Here is a 19,759-nt window from a genome sequence, read left to right as displayed (position 1 = left end):
TAGATTATCATCCAACTCCCTTATCATTCATGCCTCTCAGGCCTCTGTCCTGGACCCTCTTCTCTTGGTGAGTGAATCTTCTTCCAAGGATTCAAGTATCATTTCTATGTAGATGACTACCAGCCCTACTCTCTCTCATGAATTTCATTCCTTAAATTTAACTGCTTGCTGGACATTTCCTGAACATCTCATAGACATTTTAAATTCAACATGTCCAAAACAGAGCTAATTATTTTCCCCCCAGCCCTATCCCACCCCCAAACCTGCCCCTTATCCAAACTTCCCTATGTCTGTTGAGGATACCACCATTCTCCCAGTCACCCAGGTTTGTAACCTTGGAGTCATCCTTGAGAGGCAGCATGGCGTAGTGGAGAGAGCGCTGAACTTGGAGTCAGGAAGACCTGGGTTCGAATCCCGCCTCAGACACTTACTAGCTGTGTGACCCTGGACAAGTCACTTAACCTCTCTCAGCCTCAGTTTCCTCATCTGTAAAATGGAGATAATAATACCTGTAGCACTTACCTCACAGAGCTGATGTGAGGATCAAATGAGATAATGTATATAAAATCTTTTGCATACCTTAAAGGGCTATATAAATTTCAGTAGTTGTTATTATTATCCCCTTTCCCTCACCCCCATATCCAATCATTATCAAGTCTCATTGAGTTTACACCTTCATGACTTCTTTTACCTGTCCTCTGATCTACTCAAAGCCTTCAAGACTAGTTGGGCCTCATTACTTTTAGCTTGGACTACTATAACAGTTTCTTAATTGGTTTCTCTGCTTCTAGTCTCTTCTCTAATTCATCCTGAAGAGTTTCCAAAACAATATTCTTAAGGCACATATCTAACTGCTCTTGCAAAAAGCCTTCAGTGGCTTCCTAGAGCCTCCGTAATACAAATGCAAATGCCCCAACCTAGCATTTAAAGCACTTCACAGTCAGGTTTTGCAACTAATTTAATACTATTTCACCTGTTTGGCTTTCTAGTACAACTGGATATTTGACCTTTTCCTGAACTGAACATTCTCCCTCTTTTACCTCCATTCATTCTGATAGGCCAGCAACACGCTCCATTCTTATCTCTTAGAATCCTCATCCTCCTTTAAAACTAATCTGTGGGACCACCTCCTCTAAGAAGTCTTCCTTATTCATGTAATTGTTTATGCTCCCTCAATTTACCTTGGATTACAATTATTTTTGTACACGCTGTAGCCTTTCCCAGTAATGTAAGCTCTTTGAGAGCAGGGTCTATTTCAAAATGAAACAAAAGGAAAGTGTACAGAATAGGCACTGAATATCTATTTGTTAAACTGGACTAAATTGATTCTGCTGCCAGCCATCATACCATTTGGCATTATTTATTACATAAGCAGTCTCTGAAAGGCGTGGGTGTGATGACAGCAATACATAAAAATACCTGTTAGTGTAGTAATTGTCTTTTCCCTTCCTTTCATGTCTAAGTCAATCCTTGAGTTTTTAATGCTTCCCAAATTAGAGTGCTAAGTATGAAGACTACTGGTACAATGTGCACTCATTTTGCCTTTAGTTCTTACAAAAAGGCAAAGAGATAGTTTCTGAATTTTGTGCTTCTTTAGAAGCAACTTAAAACCTACCTTTTAAGAATGCAGAATGTGCAACAATGAAAATCATCTCTTTATGAACACCCACAGTTTAAGTAGCCTCTCCTTGGGGAATGACTCATGAAGATATTCCTTAACACTGAACACACACACACACACACACACACACACACACACACACACACACACACTATCTGCAACATACAAGGGGCTGTGCAGGATACAAAAGCACACAAAACAGTCCCTTGCCCTTAAAGAATTTGTAATCTAAGTCAGAAGTCAAATAAATGAAAACTGAAACAGAATGATTAAATAACAATAAAAGATAAAACAAAAGGTACCACAAAACACTATGTGATTAAATGCCAATTAACTGCTATACACATAGTAAGACTACAAGTTCAGAAGAAGGTAGGATCATCATGGGGTACAAGACCTCACGGAAGTAGAACTCAAGCTGGACCTCAAGGGATGGGAAGATTTGGAAAGAGAGAGGAAATGAATGGTATGAATAAAGACCCAGAGGAAGGAAAGCTCAAGAAATGCTCAAAGGAAAAAAAGTGAGCCAGTTTGGCTTGTAGAAAGAATTGAGGTACTAGAAAACTGATCCCAGGAAGGGAAGCTGAGGCCAGACTGTGGAACACAAACTGAGTGCTCTGAATCAGCCTGGAGGCAGCAGGAAGCTATTTAGAATATATGAACTTGGGAATGATATGCTGATCCAAGAAGTGATTTGGGAAATTATTTTGAAGGTAGTATATAGATGGACTGTGGTGGGGAGAGGTTAGAGATAGGAATGTCAGTTAGAAATCTATTATAGTAGTCAAAGTGGGAGGGTTACTAGCAGTAGGAATGGAATGAAAGGAAGGGAGACAAGAGGAAAAAAGAACAAAGAAGCCTTGGTAACCAAACTGATGGGCTTAGAGAGAAGTCAAAGTTTTGCGATTAAGAAAATGGACATCAGGAAGAGAAACTGATTTAGGGAGAAAATGATGAGCTTGGTTTTAGATAAGCTGAATTTAAGGTAACAACAGAATATCAAGTAGAAATGTCCAGCACTCAGTCTGGATGTGGAGCCAGAACTCGAGAGAAAAGAAAATGAAGGCTATGCCAAAGTACTATGAATTAAAACCCAGGTGTTAGTTCAAGTTATTGAGGTCTCATTTCTAGATGGTTATCATCTACAGTGACAGAGAGAGGAGGCAGTGATTAAGTAAGAGGGACAGAGAATAAAAGTAAGATTAGGAAGGAAAGATGGGGAAAAGATTTTTCTGGGTAAGAATTGGAAGAGGGAAAGAAGAAGGCATAGCTGAAGAAAATGTAATTATTTCTGCAAGACTGACTGAAGTATAATTAACTGACCTGTGAGTAGTAAAAGGAAGAGAAAGGTGAGAATATTCTGAAGGAGGGGAGATGGGAAGGGAAGAGGAAGTAACAGAAAATAGCCAGGTCAGATGACTGGTTCCTACCACCATCTGACCACGTAGCCTCAGGAAAGGTTAGCTGTTGTCTGGAGAGCCTTGAGAATGGGTGAACTGGAGGTTAAGGAGACAATATATAACCAAACCAAACGTTTGTATTTACAGCTGAACACCTGTAAAGTATCTGTAACTTAAGAATTGTTTTAGTTTTCAAAGAATCATAGTGACACATAAGTAAAATGTCCCCCAAAAGCTAGTCAAAAACGACCCTTCCGGGTAATTCATCCAAACAGAATGACAAACTCATAATGGTTTTCTTTAGGTAGGAAGTAGGATAAATATAACTCTTTCCTACATAAAAAAAAAAAACAGCAAAAAACTAGAAAAGAAAACCATATATCTATAACAAGGAGTGGTCCCACAAAAAGGAAAACATGCTGGAAATAAGCAGGTGTCATTTCTAGAAGCAAATTATTTACAAATCATACCCAATGAGTAAAGCGATGGTTTCCATATCTGGCTTTTAAAGGAACTTTTATAGCTCTTCAGTACTTGCCCTTTCCCCGAAGGCACCAACTGCCTCACCACCAAAACCACTAAATTCCAAGTTTTTACTTAATTACCTCATTGGACCCTGGAGAGAGATGCACCTATCAGTTTCTCTGCTTTTAACCTGTACAGTTTCTTCTCCAGACAAGAAAAGCAACCACAACAGACACTGAGCCAACTTATCACCAACAGTAATATCATTTCACAGGTGGATAATGCCTTATCTGCTAAGTACTTTATCTCACCTCCCCATTTGACAGATGAGAAAACTGAGGAACAAAGAAGTTAAGAAAATCGGCCAAAGTGACAGAGCAGGCCAGCGGCAGAGCCAAGACCAACAACAGCAGCGAGGCTTCCTGGCCTCTCATGCAGGGCATTTCCTCCACATTGTGTGCCACAAATGGACCAGCCAAGCACTACACTCATATTCTATCACAAGGCACCACCACTTTTCAAAGCCTCTCTAGAAACTGAAATTATGTTTTCCAGATTCAATTCTATTATGCCTAAGGTATTTTCTCCAGAGAGAGTAAAACAGTTTCTCTACATCAAAATAGCCCTAGCTGCATTTACAAGGGAATCAATAAATTACAGAATGCCTATTTTCCTAAGTTCTTAAGTAATCAAGACTGTCAGTCTGAAATTAGTAGACTATTAATAGAGATGTAAAGCAATTCAAGAAAACTTTTTAAGACGTGGCCTACCTTCTCTTTAGATATGGGGGGGGGAGGTAGGGGGGAGTGGGAGAATGGGATTAACCTGTTAGGGGAAAATGACCTCATGTATATAAATAAATCTTGGAATGGGAAAAAAAAATTCCATTACACACAACTAGTTACCTTATGCATTTGATGCATATTATCTTGAGGATAGCCTCCAGGACCCTGAGGAGGTATAGGATGTCCTGCCGAAGGTGGGCCAGGGCTAGGGCCCATCATGCTGTGTGCAGAACCAGGTGAGGGTCCAGGACTAGGGCCCAGCATAGCACCAGGAGATGGGCCAGGTCCTGGAGAGGGTCCTGGCCGAGGCGTTCCTCCCAAGGGTGGGTCTGGAGTAGACATCTTCAAAGGAGTTGCTCAAAATAGTCTCCTACTGCCTACTGGAAAATAAAAAAGCCAGGTTACTTGGTGAGTACAGCCATTCAAGCCTTAATTCAAGAAAAATACAGGGCTTATCAACAAGAACCAGTATTTAGCATTAACCCATAGGGCTTGTGACTTTGATAATTTTAAGTGAGAACTAAAGAAAAGTGATAAAGATTATTAAATGTAATATCAAAAAACATGACTCTTTGCCTGATGAATACTTTATCAGTCTATGATATAAAGTAAAATTCATATTAACTGGAACCTTCAATTAACCAGTATGGGTTTTTTTTTTAAAGTTACTCCATTTTAAGGAAGAGACAACAACTTAAGAAAAATGTTTATAGCAAAAATTCTTTCAAGCTTTTATTCAGCACTGATGCTGAGATAGGTATTGGGCCTATGATTTCACCCATAGAAAGAAGAACATCCTTTAACCATGTAGTCTTGGGGACATTTATGGAAGATTACTTAAAACAAAGGTGGCTAAAAAAGAATTACTAAAAATTCATCCAAATAAGAATATCCAATTCTTCAAGTATTTTAGTTATTTAAAACTCAGCATATATCTTTATTAGGAAAAGCAGTGGGGGAAATGTTCTGTATCTTGAAGGTCTGGAAAGTAGTTTTAAAGCTCAAACTACTTAATATGGGGTTGGTGGCTTTATAACAGAGGCCATTATAATGTGATTTTTAAATATATTGTTCAGGGGCAGCTAGGTGGCACAGCGGATAGAGCACTGGCCCTGAAGTCAGGAGGACCTGAGTTCAAATGTAGCCTCAGACCAAACACTTGACACTTACTAGCTGTGTGACCCTGGGCAAGTCACTTAACCTCAATTTGCCTAAAAATTAAAAAAAAGAAAAAGTAAAACATACTGTTCAATGTTGTAGTGTAAATGATAGGACTCAAATATGGAGTAATTTAGGTTGTGATACTAACTGCCATGATCAGATTAGCAATGACAGACTATACTCTTCCACTCTCGTGACTCATTCTGACACGGTTTCAAACATATAAATGATCCTAGTTCCTGACCGGACAAAGTTATCAGTCACTGCAAGCATGCCAACACTCAATTTATGGTTCTGATTAGTAAACTCACCCACCTAAAAATCTGGTATGGATAAACGATCCAGAAAATCTCTCCACCACACCTGGGTCTTATTGGGAATGCCTCCTCTGATATTTGGCATTGATTACCTGTTTTCAACCAAACCCATCTTTAAACTATAAAACTTCCCTGCTCAGATCCCACTCTGAGCATGTACTCCCACCAAGATTTTTCCACTGTACTTATCTCCCTCACATGAGTGAATCTGGGCTGAGTGGCTGAATTTCTGCGTGTTGCCAGATAGTGTATTTTTCTTCAGTTTTTGCCTCCTTGCTGAGTTGCACAGTAAGTAATAAAGCTCATGCTTATACTAGCTTCCAGAGTACTAACCTTCTGTAAATTCTTAAACCCAAGTCCTTGCTCTGATCTGAGCTATGAAGTCAAATTGGGCATATAAAATCCAGGAATGAAAGTAATATAGTTCATAGCTTGCACATTCTCTTCAGTATAAGTGAGAATGTCAGCTAATAATCAGGAATAGAGCACATATGGCCTGTAGGGAATGGTGCCAACCACAGCGAAAACAGTAGATGGCAAGAAGGCAAGAAATGCCACAGAACCACTGGTACTTACCATTTTAAATCCAAAGATCTTAAATCTTTACTGAATGAAGCCACATAGCAGCAGCCCTGGGAAATAATATTCACATTTACAGATGGGAGAACTAAGGAGTCACGTCAAAGTGAAAATCACAGAGGCTGGAACAGAAGGGCGTGCAGTACTAACAAGTAACACCTCTGACACTTACAAACTGTAAGATCATGAGTAAGGCACTTCAATTTTTTGAGCCTCAGTCTTGTCATCTATTAAACAGGGATAATAATTCTTATACTCTTTACCACACAGGGTTCTAAGGAAAGCATTTTCTAAGAACTACAGAATTATAAAAACATCTGATCAGATTCTCAATACCCCAGGCTTTCACCTTCAATGAGAGTGTATTTTTGCAAAGCACTTTGCTGAAAATGCTATGCAGTCAATTATTATCAATACCATGTTCCCTTTAGCCCACAGAGAGAAAACTGCAACTGAGAAATAAAGAGAAAAAAGTAATAATTTAAAGGGGAATATTGAGAAGTGAGTGAACACTAAGCTACAACTATGGTTCCTATACCTTCAAAAGGCCTATATTATGATACTAGTCAAAGTCTTAAATCAATAGCCGGCTGACAACTCAGATCTTTAATAACGAAGTATATCATAGAGAAAAGATATTATATAGGAATATGAGATGGGGACCTGGATGTCATTCCTAGCATGCAGCTGGGCAACAATTTCAAAAACACAACTTGGTTTGTATTCCCAGCGCTACTCCACCCCTTTCCCATCAAAGGCAGGGAATGCTGTCACTGATGAAATGTGCAGTTTAGAGGCTACAGAAGTCCTAGGCACAGGGGGCTCTTGTAACTTAAACTCTAGCTCACTATGGATACTGTCTTTTGTTTTGTTGTTTTTGTTTTTTGCTTTTTGGTGAAGCAATCAGGGTTAAGTGACTTGCCCAGGGTCACACAGCTAGTAAGTGTCAAGTATCTGAGGTCGCATTTGAACTCAGATCCTCCTGACTCCAAGGCCAGAGCTCTATCCTCTGCACCACCTAGCTGCTCCTCACTATGGATACTGTCAATATGGATTTCTTTTCTCAGAGATAAAAATAGTGATGGCAATTTAAGCAAAACAGATTCCCACAAAAGATTTTTTTTAAATGCCATTTCCAAAAAGAAGCCACAATTGCTGAACTGTCAGGCCACATTGGAGCAGGGAAATAGTTGTTCACCATGTGGGAAAGCATATTTCTTTCTGGTCATAATGCTCTGACACACTGTATTTCTGAAAACACACGTACACAATTATAAAGGAAGAAATAAAGAAAGAGAATACATAACTCTTCCAAACTGGAAGCCCTAGTACTCTTAAACTGTTGGGCTTGGTTTCAAATACAGGTTTTTAATTTAGGACTCAGGTGCTTCATGTAAAAACAATCATTACAAAGTATGTAGCACTTCAGGAATAGGAAAACAAAGATGTGTAGGATGACTGAATGCTTCACGTTTCCTTGCAGATGAAGAGGAGAGGGCAATTCTTAAAGTGGAATACTGAAATAATTATGAACAATTTCCTAGTTTCCCATTACTCAGCCAAGAGAAAGATGTGGCTAGAATTTGGGGGCTGGATGGGACCTCAAAGGTTATCTCAACCCTTGCTTTTACAATGAACTGCACTGAACAGATTCCTAATCATAAAGCTCTCCAGAGAAGATAATTTCACAATCTTCTTTAGTGCAAAGTCTCAGTGTCCAACATCTTACAGAATCAATCAAGTCTTCATTCTAGCCAACTAATCTCCCTCCTTCAGAAACCGGAGCCCACTGTTTAGCCTTTTACTGGAAGGAGTGAAATTTATCATCTCTCTCATAATAATAACCTTCTAGTATAAATATGGCTGTGACTCCCTCTCCTCAGCCCCATTCACTAACCCTTTTTTCATGTACTTCACACTAGAGATTTCACTACGTCTGTTGTCTGTTTCTAGACAGGTGTTACGTATCCTTTTAACCAGAAAGAAAATTTCTAATTTAACCGGAAAGAAAAATCTCGTACAAATAGCTCATAGGATCAGAAGCAAAGTTTTCTCTAATCTATCGAGTGCCCACTTACATTGTGCTTAAAGGGATTCAAAAGTATACAAGTAAATAGTTTCAGTTTCATAAATTTAGAGATGGAAAGGATCTCAGGTCATGCAGTCTAACCTATTCATTTTACATTTGAAGAAACCAAAGGTAGAGAGGTGGAATTCTTTGCCTAAGGTCACACAAGTGGCAGTACAAAGATGAAAAGTATATCTTCCACAAGGTGCCAAAATAATCTTTCTTTCTAAAGCCCAGGTCTAACCTTGTTACTTTGCTGATCACAAACTTTCTGTGGCTGCCCATTATTACTGGAATAAAAGAGATCCCCAGCCTAGCCCTTTATGATCCTCCAGAGTTTCCTCCAACTTAGCTTTCCCCTTTTATTTCATACTGATTCCCTTAATGGATTCTGTGTCTGACCAAATTGGACTTTGAGTTTTCCTTGAGCTCAAACACTCTAAAATCCCACTGTTGTGCATTTGTACAAGACTCCTGGCTTCCCTGAAGCCCCAGCCAAAATCTCATCTTCTAGAGGAAGCTCTTTGTCAAACCCTCTTAATTATTTCCTATTTTTCCTGTATATAGTTCATTTGTACATATTTATTTGCTTGTTGTCTTCCCCATTAAACTGTAAGCTCCATGAGGACAGGGAACATCTTTTGTATCACCAGCACTTAGCACAGTGCCTGGCATAAAGTAGGTGCTTAACAACATTGTTGATGACCAACTTTGATAGACTTAGCCCTTCTCAGCAATACAATGATCTAAGACAATTATGAAAGACTCATGGCAGAAAATGCTATCCATATCCAGAGAAAAAATATGGAGTCTGAATGCAGACTGAAGCATACTATTTATTTTCTGGGTTTTTTTGTTTGTTTGTTTGTTTTTCTTTCTCGTGGTTTTTCCCTTTTGTTCTGATTCTTCTTTCATTACATGACTGATGTGGAAATAAGTTTAATATGATTGTACATGTATAACCTATATTGCTTGATGTCTTTAGGAGAGGGAGGGAAGGAGAAAAAAATTTGGAACTCAAAATCTTATAAAAGTGAATGCTAGGGTCATTGATGGTGCAATGGATAGAGCACTGGCCCTGGAGTCAGAAGGACCCGAGTTCAAATCCACCTCAGACATTTAACACTAGCTGTGTGACTCTGGGCAAGTCACTTAACCCCAATTGCCTCACCAAACCAAAAAAAAAAAGTGAATACTGAAAACTTTCTTTATATGTAATTGGAAAAAATAAAATAATACTATTCAGTGGGGATGGGGGAATCCAAAGTATGTTCTTAACAGATGCTTCTTGATTAGGCTCCACACAGAGTTCTTTAAGGGCCAGGAGTGTCTGCTTTTTCTATATCCCTAGCACCTAACAGGCACTTAATAAGTGTTTAGACTGACGTGTCCACCCGGGAATACCTTTCCCATGTTAATTCCACCTTTACGAATCCTTTTTCAATTCAACAAACCTCTATTAGAATATGACTATCTAAGCACCCAGTAGAAGCCAGGCACTGTGTTTATCTTTCTTCCAGGCTCAGCTCAGGGACTATCCTTCAAGAAGTTTTCTCCATCTCTTTTCCCTCCTCAAATTCTTTTCCACTGAATTGTTAGGTATTGTATTCTCCCAACAGAATGTAAACTAATGGAAGGCAGTCTGTGTCTATCTATATAGTTTCTCTTCCAATCTCCAGTACATTCGAGGGTATGTTGTGGTAGCAGATAATTAAAGTTTGTTGAATTGATTCTCACCGTTCCTTGTATTATCATTTGTATGTCTGTCTTTCCTCCCCAATAGATGAAAAGGCCCTGGGATATAGCATGTGAGCTGCATCTACTTTTATACTCCCAGTACTTAGCCTAGTATCTTTCACACAAGAAGGAGCACTTAATATATGCCTGTAGAGTATAATATAAGTCATTCTGCTATAGAAGGATTAACCAATCATGTGTATGCTGATCTACTTCCTTTTTAAAAGGCAGTAAAACTACTTTATGAGCAGTTGCTGGATCTTCTCATCATCCTAGGTGAGAGACCTTAAATCTACATTTCAAAGGAACTGTATTTCAGCAAGTTAGAATGCTTGTTATGATAAATTACAATGTTTTCTTATTCCAACCTTGAAGGAAGAAATGCTAGATTAATGGATACAAAATATGTTAATGTATTTAGCACTGGGAATTATTTATCATTTTATTTCAATGACACTTAGAAATAACTGTTTTGTATAGAGGTTGTACAGCCTGACACTTAAAGAATGAGAACTGAGAACTGGAGCCTAGGTTCTAGTAACAACTGTTGGGAGAACTTGGGCAATCTGAGTAATCTATCATTCTCTTCATTCAGAATGGGGGAATATCTGTTGCCTTATAATTTCAATTAAATATCACAAGAGAATTCATTTATTGAGGGTCTGTTACTTGCTGGGCACTATGGTTGGGTGCTGGAGATACAGACAAAAAAAATTAACATTTAAGTCTGCCTTCAAAGAGCTTATATTCTATTGGAGAGAGAAAGGACATGTACACAGATGTGTAAATATACAATATAGAAAGAGTAAGTACAAAGCAATGTGGCCGGGGGGGGGGGCGCGGGCAAGGTCAAGCATACCCAACTAGACTAACTGGGAGGATAGGGCAAGGTCTCCCATAAGAGTTGAGCTGAGTGACAGACATTTGACACTTGGCTCCTCTGACAAATGATGGTTGAAGAAAGACACTGAGCCAATGGTCCATGACATAATAGTAAAATATGAACTTAAAAACACCCCAAGCAGTAATTTCTGTTTGTTTCCAGTCAACAAGTATTTACATAATTAACTCTGTATTCTAAACTATGGAAGTCAGGATATAATCCCCTTAATTTTCAGGTTTTACTCTCTATCACACTACTAGATGTTAAAAGAACTTGCAAATAAAGTAGGATCCCTTTGACCCAGCAATAGCACTTCTAGGGCTATACCCCAAAGAGATCATACAAATGGGAAAAGGACCCACGTGTACAAAAATATTCATAGCGGCTCTGGATCCAAGACATCTCCAGAGCCCTCGTGACGAAATTGTTATCCACATCCAAAGAAAGAACTATGAAAGTTGAATTGCTATTTTTTTTCTCTTCTGTTGAGTTTTGTTTCCTCTTTCTGATGGTTCCTCCTATTGGTTTTAATTTTTACTTACAACACCACTAACGTGAAAATATGTTTAATAGGAATGTAAATGTATAGCCTATATGAGACTGTGCGCTGTCTTGGGGAGAGTGGTGGCGAGGAAGGGGGAGAAAAAATTTTAAACTCAAAAGCATATGGAAGTGATTATTGATAAATCAAAATAAATTAATAAAATTTAAAAAACAAAACGAAACAAATAAAGTAGGATTTATGCTTAATGTAAGTGGTCATATACACAAATAAATAATACTGAGATAAAAATAATATCTTCCTCTTAAAATAATGGTGATAAGTCACAATGCTAAGAGTCTGGAAATGCTATAGCTTAAATATCTGCTATGTCCTCAAAGAGACAAATGCAAATGCAAGTTATCATCCTCTCAATAATCACCAGTTTTCTAAGGCACTTTCACTTTTACATGCAAACTAATGAAAAACGGTCCATACTTAAGGGTTCTCAACTGACTAGTGAAGAAAAGCAGTAAACCCTCTGCCTAAAGTCTAGGGACTTTTTTTTATTTTTATTAATCCTTTTATTAAGGGATTTGTTCTGTGAAGTTTGGATTCAGTCAAAGGGCCGCACTTGAGGTCACATGTGGCCTCGAGGCCAGAGGTCCCCACTGCCAGCCTAGAACAATGAGACGGTTTCTTTTCTATATGCACGTATCTTTCAAATTCATCACAAGCTCATATAAAAATGAAATCCGTAACTTTAAAAATTACCAGTGTAACTGGTAAGGATGAAATCTATAGAAATAAGTCGTGAGTAAAATTTAAACCAACAAATCATTTTAATAAGATGTTCATGCATAAGTCCTATATTTATCAATATTGAGGGAGGGGGAACTGAATACACCTCTTCATTCCTCAAAATCTAACTGCAGTATAGAGTTTTTCTCCTATCTTCCTTCTAAGTAGCTTTTTATTTCATTTCCTCACATCTCTTAAATTTGTGGGGTTTTTTCACCTAAAACTCTCTCTTGATGTTCTGAACTAATGAGTAATGAGGAAACTGATGTTTATTAGAATATGAAATGTTACATATTTTTAAACTATGCTAACCTTATACTCTCACCTCTTTCTAATGCCTTATGACAAAATTATGAAAATAAAAGACCTGAAAATTAGAAAATGATGCTATGGGAAAACTTATGTGAAATGGTGCAAAGTAAAGCAGAAACAGGAAAACAACAGAGACAGTGACTACAACAATGCAAATTGAAAGAATAAGAAAACTAAATCGACCAACATGTAATTATAATGACTAAGAGAGGTCAATGAAGCCTTGAGAAGAAATGAGACTATATCTCTTTCCTTTCTTTCCAAAGGTGGAAGATTACAGGTGTGGAACATTACAAATATTATGTCAGCTTGGGTTGATATATTGGGTTAGCTTTGCTGAACTGTTTTCCCTCCTCCCCTTTTAAATAATGTTTTATTTTTTCTCCAATTACATGTCAAAACACTTTTTAACATTCATTTTTTTTAAGTTTTTAATTCCAAATTCTATCCTTCCCTGAGACAGTAAGCAATCTGACATAAGTTATATATATGAAATTATATAAAACATTTCCATATTAGACATTTTGTGCAAGAAAACTCAAAAAAAATTAGGGAAAGAAAGGAGGAGGGAAAAATAATATGCTTTGGTGTATTCAGGTGACATTGTACTGCTTAGAATAGCCCAGGGGTGGGAAACCGGCAGCCTCTAGGTCCCTGGACGTGGTCTTTTGACTGAGTCCAAGTTTTACAGAACAAATCCTTTTATTAATGGGATATGTTCTGTGACGTTTGGATTCACTCAAAGGGCTACACTTAAGGACCTACAGGGTCACATGTGGCCTCAATGCTGCATGTTCCCCACTCCTAAGCTAAATCATTCACAGTTCTTCATCACATAATATCCTGTTACTGTGTACAATATTCTCCTGGTTTTGCTCACCTAACTTTGTATCAGTTCATGTAAATCTTTTCAGTTTTTTTCAAAATCATCCTGCTTGCCATTTCTTATAGCATTAATATTCCATTACAATCACATGCCACAACTTATTTGGCCATTCCCCAACTGATGGGCATCCCCCCAATTTCTAGTTCTTAGCCACCACAAAAAGAGCTGCTTATAAATATTTTTGTACAAATAGGTCCTCCCTGAAATTATCCAGCATGTTGTTTCTTATAGTACAATAATATTCCATTACAATCATATACCACAGCTTGTTTAACCACTCCCCAACCGATGGGCATCCCTTAGATTTCCAATTCTTAGCCACCACAAAGAGCTGCTATAAATATTACAAAATGTATTTTTAATGAATGTGTTATCTTGCTAACAAATGGAAAACAAAAATGCTTACTATTGCTTAATAATCAAATTGTAGAGTTTTATGTTACATGTATTTCATGGAAGAGGAGCTCTATCAAATTCCTATATTTCAAAAAAAATACTTTGAAAGGTCAAAAACTCACCAGTGTCTCTTCTCTAACAAAAGGGATCTCAACCCATCCATGCCTCCTCTGAAGCAGTAAAAGCCAGTAGAAGTCACTGGAGACGGAGTCAGGAAGTCCCTGGGTTTTAATCCTGTTTCTGTCACTTGTTACAATGTGAATCCGGCCAAGGCACTTCACTTCTCTCAGACTCAGTCTGCCATAAAACAGGGATACTAGTTTCTGAGTTACCTCTCAAGGTAACTGTCAGAAAAATGTTTTGTAAACCCTAAAGCACTTTGGAAATGTAAGTATTCTGAGTTTGAGACTATTTTATGGAATCTTAAGATTTACAGGGTTCAATTTCCCTATTGGTATGTCAACCTGATGGTTGATACACTAAAATATCACATTTAGAATATTAACAATTAAATATATGATTATAGGTGGTTTAAAAAAATCTTATTAAAGAATATGCCCTTGGGACAGCTAGGTGGCACAGTGGATAGAGCACTAGCTCTGGAGTCAGGGGGCCCTGAGTTCAAATTGAGCCTCAGACGCATGATACTCACAAGCTGCATGACCCTAGTCAAGTCACTTAACCCCACTGCTTCACCAAAAAAAGAAAGAATAAAAAAATGTGCATACACATTTGACCCAGCAATACCACTTCCGGGGCTGTATCCCAAAGAAATTATACAAATGGGAAAAGGACCCACATGTACAAAAATATTCATAGCAGCTCTTTTTGTGGTGGCAAAGAACTGGAAATTGAGAGAATGCCCATTAGATGGGGAATGCCTAAACAAGTTGTGGTATATGAATGTGACGGAATACTAATGTGCTATAAGAAATGAAGAGCAGCTGGACTTCAGAAAAACCTGGAAAGATTTATATGAACTGATGCTGAGTGAAGTGAGCAGAACCAGAACACTGTACACAGTAACAGTCACAATGTGCAATGTTACTAACTCTGATAGATTCATCTCTTCTTAGCAATACAAGGATCCAAGACAATTTCAAAGGACTCATGATGGAAAATGCTGTCCACACCCAGAAAAAGAACTATGGAGTCTGAATGCAGATCAAAGCATATCATGTGTTCTTTTGCTCTTGTTTGTTTCTTATTTCTCATGGTTTCTCCCATTGGTTCTAATTCTTCTTTACAACATGACTAATATGAAAATAGGTTCAATATGGGGGCGGAGCCAATATGGCGGAGTGAAAGCAGTGACTTGCTTGAGCTCTCCTCCAAATCCCTCCAAATACTCATAAAAAATGGCTCTAAACAAATTCCGAAGCAGCAGAACCCACAAAAAGGCAGAGTGAAACAAATTTCCAGCCCAAGACAACCTGGATGATTGATCAGAAAGGTGTATCACAGCGGGCTGGGAGCACAGCACAGCACTGCAGCTGCAACGAACCTGGAGCAGGCCTCAGAGGACTGAATCTCAGGCAGCTGTGGAGGTTTCCAGACTCCTCAATCCAGGAATGCCAAAGACAACTTAGAAGGTCAGTGGGAAAAGTCTGTTTCTGTTGGTGCTGAGACAGGAAGGTGGGGTTTCAGCTCCATTCCCCAAGAGCGTGGCCCTGGGGAGGGCCCCCCCACTGCTTCCCGAGCTTCCAGCCCACAGACTGAGGGGGAATCCAGTGGCTGATCAGAGAGGGACTGCAGGGATCTCTTTGCCAGTGCTGAGGCAGGAATCTCTTGCTTTGCCCCTGTTTGGATATGGGTCAGAGTTCTGGGCAGCGTGCTGGGGTGAGGAGGAACGCTGGCGTGGTGAGCTTGTAGTGGCTGTGGAGAGGAACCCTCCTCACAGTTACAAGACAGAAAGGAATACCTGTGGTCACAGGCCAGGAAAGGAGTAAACACCTCACCCCTTATACCACCTTGGAAGAACTGAAAATTTACAGGTCCCTACAAGTATCTCTGAAAACAGCTATACAAACCCCTGAAGCTTGGAACAGTACACTCTCCACATTGGAAGCAGACTCTTACCTTAACAAAGAGTTTAAAACTCAAGTAATTGGCTGGGATCATGAGCAAGCAACAAAAAGAGTCAGACTATATTATCTTACTTTGGTGAAAAAGAAGATCAAAATATACAACCAGAAGAAGACAACAAAGTCAAAGCTCCTACATCCAAAGCCTCCAAGAAAAATATGAATCAGTCCCAGGCCTTGGAAGAGCTCAAAAGGGATTTTGAGAAGTAAGGGAAGTAGAGAAAAAACTGAGAGTGATGCAAGAAAATCATGAAAAAGAAGTCAACAGCCTGCTAAAGGAGACCCAAAAAAATACTGAAGAAAATAACACCTTAAAAATAGCCTAACCCAAATGGCAAAAGAGGTCCAAAAAGCCAATGAGGAGAAAAATGCCCTAAAAAGAAAAATTGGCCAAATGGAAAAGGAAGTCCAAAAGACTACTGAAGAAAATACTTCCTTAAAAATCAGAATAAAGCAATTGGAAGAGAGTGACTTTATGAGAAATCAAGACACTAAAACAAATCCAAAAGAATGAAAAATTAGAAAACAATGTGAAATATCTCATTGGAAAAACAACTGACCTGGAAAATAGATCCAGGAGAGAGAATTTAAAAATTATTGGACTATCTGAAAGCCATGATCAAAAAAAGAGCCTAGACATCATCTTTCAAGAAATTATCAAGGAAAACTGCCCTGATATGTTAGAACCAGAGGGCAAAATAGAAATTGAAAGAATCCACAGATCTCCTCCTGAAAGAGATCCCCAAAGGAAAACTCCTAGGAATATTATAGCCAAATTCCAGAGTTCCCAGGTCAAGGAGAAAATCTTACAAGCTGCCAGAAGGAAACAATTCAAGTACTGTGGAAACACAATCAGGATAACACAAGATTTAGCAGCTTCTACATTAAAGGACCGCAGGGCATGGAATATAATATTCCAGAGGGCAAAGGAGATAGGATTACAACCAAGAATCACCTACCCAGCAAAACTGAGTATAATCCTTCAGGGGAAAAAATGGTCATTCAGTGAAATAGAGGACTTTCAAGCATTCTTGATGAAAAGACCAGAGCTGAATAGAAAATTTGACTTTCAAATACAGGACTCAAGTGGAACATGAAGAGGTAAACAGGAAAGAGAAATCATAAGAGACTTATTAAGATTGAACTGTTTACATTCCTGCATGGGAAGATGATATCTTTGTCAGTATTAGGGTAGTTGGAGGAAAAAAATTATATGTATGTATATGTAGATAGATAGATAGAGGGCACAGGGTGAGTTGAAGATTAAGGGGTCATATCTGGAGAATAAAATTAAGGGATGAGAGAGGATTATACTCAGAGAAGAAGAAAGGGAGAGGTAGAATGGGGTAAATTATCTCACAAAAAAAAAAAAATCTTTACAGTGAAGGGGAAACAGGGGAAGGTGAGAGAGAATGAGTGAATCTTATTCTCATAGGTTTTGGTTTAAGAGGGAATAACAAACACATTCAATTGGGTATGGAAATCTGTCTTACCCTACAGGAAAATAGGGGGAGAAGGGGACAAGAGAGCAGGGAGATGATAGAGAGGAGAGCAGATTGGGAAAGGGAGTAATCAGAAGTAAATACTTCTGAGGAGGGACAGGGTCAAAAGAAAGAACAGAATAAATGGGAGGGCAAGATAGGATTAAGGGAAATAGAGTTAGTTTTTCACAACATGTCTACTATGGAAGTGTTTTGCATAACTGCCCATGTACAACCTATATTGAGTTGCTTGCCTTTTCAATGAGGGTGGGTGGGGAGGGAGGAAGAGAGAAAATTTGAAACCTAAAGTTTTAAAAACATATGTTTAAAAAAATGTTTTCATATGCTACTGGGAAATAAGAAATACAGGAAATGGGGTACAGAAGTGTATCCTGCCCTACAGGAAAATAGAAGGGGAAGGGGATAAGAGAAGGGGAGAGAGACAGAAGAGAGGACAGACTAGGGAAGGGATATTCAGAATGCATGCCATCTTGGGGTGGGAGGAGGGGGAAATGGGGTATAAATTTGGAATTCAAAAACTTGTGGGAGTGAATGTTGAAAGCTAAAAATAAATAAATTTATTAAAAAAAGAAAAGAAAAGAAAATAGGTTCAATATGAATGCATAGGTAGAGCCTATATCACACTGCATGTCGTCTTTGGGTGGGGGGAGGAGAGAGATGGGGAGAAAATCTGTAACTCAAAATCTTATGGAAGTGAATGCTGAAAACTAAAAATAAATAAATAAATAATAATTTAAAAAAGACTATGCCCTTGTAAGGGTAACTTACTATCATTTTGTATTTTTGTGGACTTAATGGATTTCAATGATCAAATAATTCACTGTCTGGTGGTCAGCACCAGCCTGTTAGGGAAGAACCTCTCCTTTTAACCTGAACTGTTTCTCAGATAGTAGACAGCCTCCAACACTGTACTAGAAGGCTTTTTACGTAGCTACCAAGAAGCTAGAGTCAACTCCACGTCACTGTGAGGCAAACAAGTAGAAATTTTATGGAGGTTTAAAAATACAACACTTGCTTTAATCACATTAACTAAATAAACCAGTGACAAAGCATTTAAAGAATAGGAATATAATTTGAAAATGCTCTTGCGGAGCAGGGGAAAAAAGAAGACACCCAAGAATTTAAAGTAGAACCTGGAGTTCTACTTGGAGGTCATTGTCTTGGAGATTTCAGATGCATATGCAAAAAGAAAGAAAAAAATTGATACAAAATACTCATGAGCCAATATTATTAATATTAGAGAATATTTCATATAGCAACTTTTATGTCAACACCCAAAATGAAAGTTCAAAACACATAAGGTAACATGACTCAATCAATGGTAGAGTAGTCTAAGTCAGTGGTATCCAAGTTGGAGGCCATGGCCTGACCCCAAAGGTCAACCAATTGGAAAATGAGAAATCGGGCTGCATCACACTCCCATCCTTCCAGCCACGGCCAATCATAAGATTTGTCTGAAAGAACCAAACATACTCTTATTCCCCAATATTCTCTCATCCTACTCTTCTCTCTATTGTGAACTTCCAACTTCCTCTTCTGAGCCTGGCATCTGGGTAGGCAGCTCTAAAAAGAGCAGATATGACCTAAGCCAAGGAGACATCTTTCAAAACAGCAGCAACTATGCTGGTATCACTGATGCTTCCCCAGATGAGTAACACAGAATGAAATCTCATTACAGCATCTTTCACTCAAACCTACTTCTCTTCCATACTTCCTTATTTCTGTCCAAAGTATCACCATCCTTCTAGCTACCTAGGTTCACAACCTGGGCATCTTCTACTCACCACATAAACAGCTACCAAATCCTGTTGTTTTCCTTTCTGTAACATCTCTTATACAGTTACCACTTCCATTCAGGCCCTCATCATCTTTTGCCTGGACTATTCTAAATGTCTTCCTGCCTCAAGTCTTTTCTCTCCATCCTTCACACAAATGCTAAAGTCATTTTCCTACAGAGGCAGCTAGTGGCGCAGTGAATAGTGTGCAGGGCCTGAAGTCAGAAAGACCTGAGTTTAAATCCTGTCTCAGCCACTAGCTGTGTGACCCTAGGCAAATCACTTCACCTGTTTGCCTCGCCTCACTTTCCTCAGCTGTAAAGTGGGGATAGTTAAATGACCTATTTCTCAGTGTAGTTGTGAGGATCAAATGAGATATTTGTTAAAAGCACTAGTGCAGTGCCTGGCACATAGTAGATGCTACATAAATGCTTTGCCCCTTTCCTTTGGCACAGATCTGACTGTGTCATTCCCTTACATAACAAACTCCAATGGCTCCCTATTAA

The 19,759-nt window shown here is 38.6% G+C and overlaps 1 protein-coding gene across 1 annotated transcript in view; it reads right to left on the bottom strand.

Annotated features, from left to right (window-relative positions):
* SMARCA4 (SWI/SNF related BAF chromatin remodeling complex subunit ATPase 4) overlaps positions 1 to 19,759 on the bottom strand; it is a 121,222-nt gene that overhangs the window by 96,372 nt on the left and 5,091 nt on the right. The window contains 1 exon segment of the mRNA XM_078153908.1: positions 4,392 to 4,651. Within this exon segment, the coding sequence (XP_078010034.1) occupies positions 4,392 to 4,613 (222 nt within the window). The 5' untranslated portion in view covers positions 4,614 to 4,651.

The sequence above is a fragment of the Phascolarctos cinereus genome, unplaced genomic scaffold (assembly GCF_003287225.1).
Source record: "Phascolarctos cinereus isolate Bilbo 61053 unplaced genomic scaffold, phaCin_HiC Scaffold_4;HRSCAF=312, whole genome shotgun sequence".
Classification (NCBI taxonomy): domain Eukaryota; kingdom Metazoa; phylum Chordata; class Mammalia; order Diprotodontia; family Phascolarctidae; genus Phascolarctos; species Phascolarctos cinereus.
This window is presented reverse-complemented; position numbering and strand designations above follow the sequence as displayed.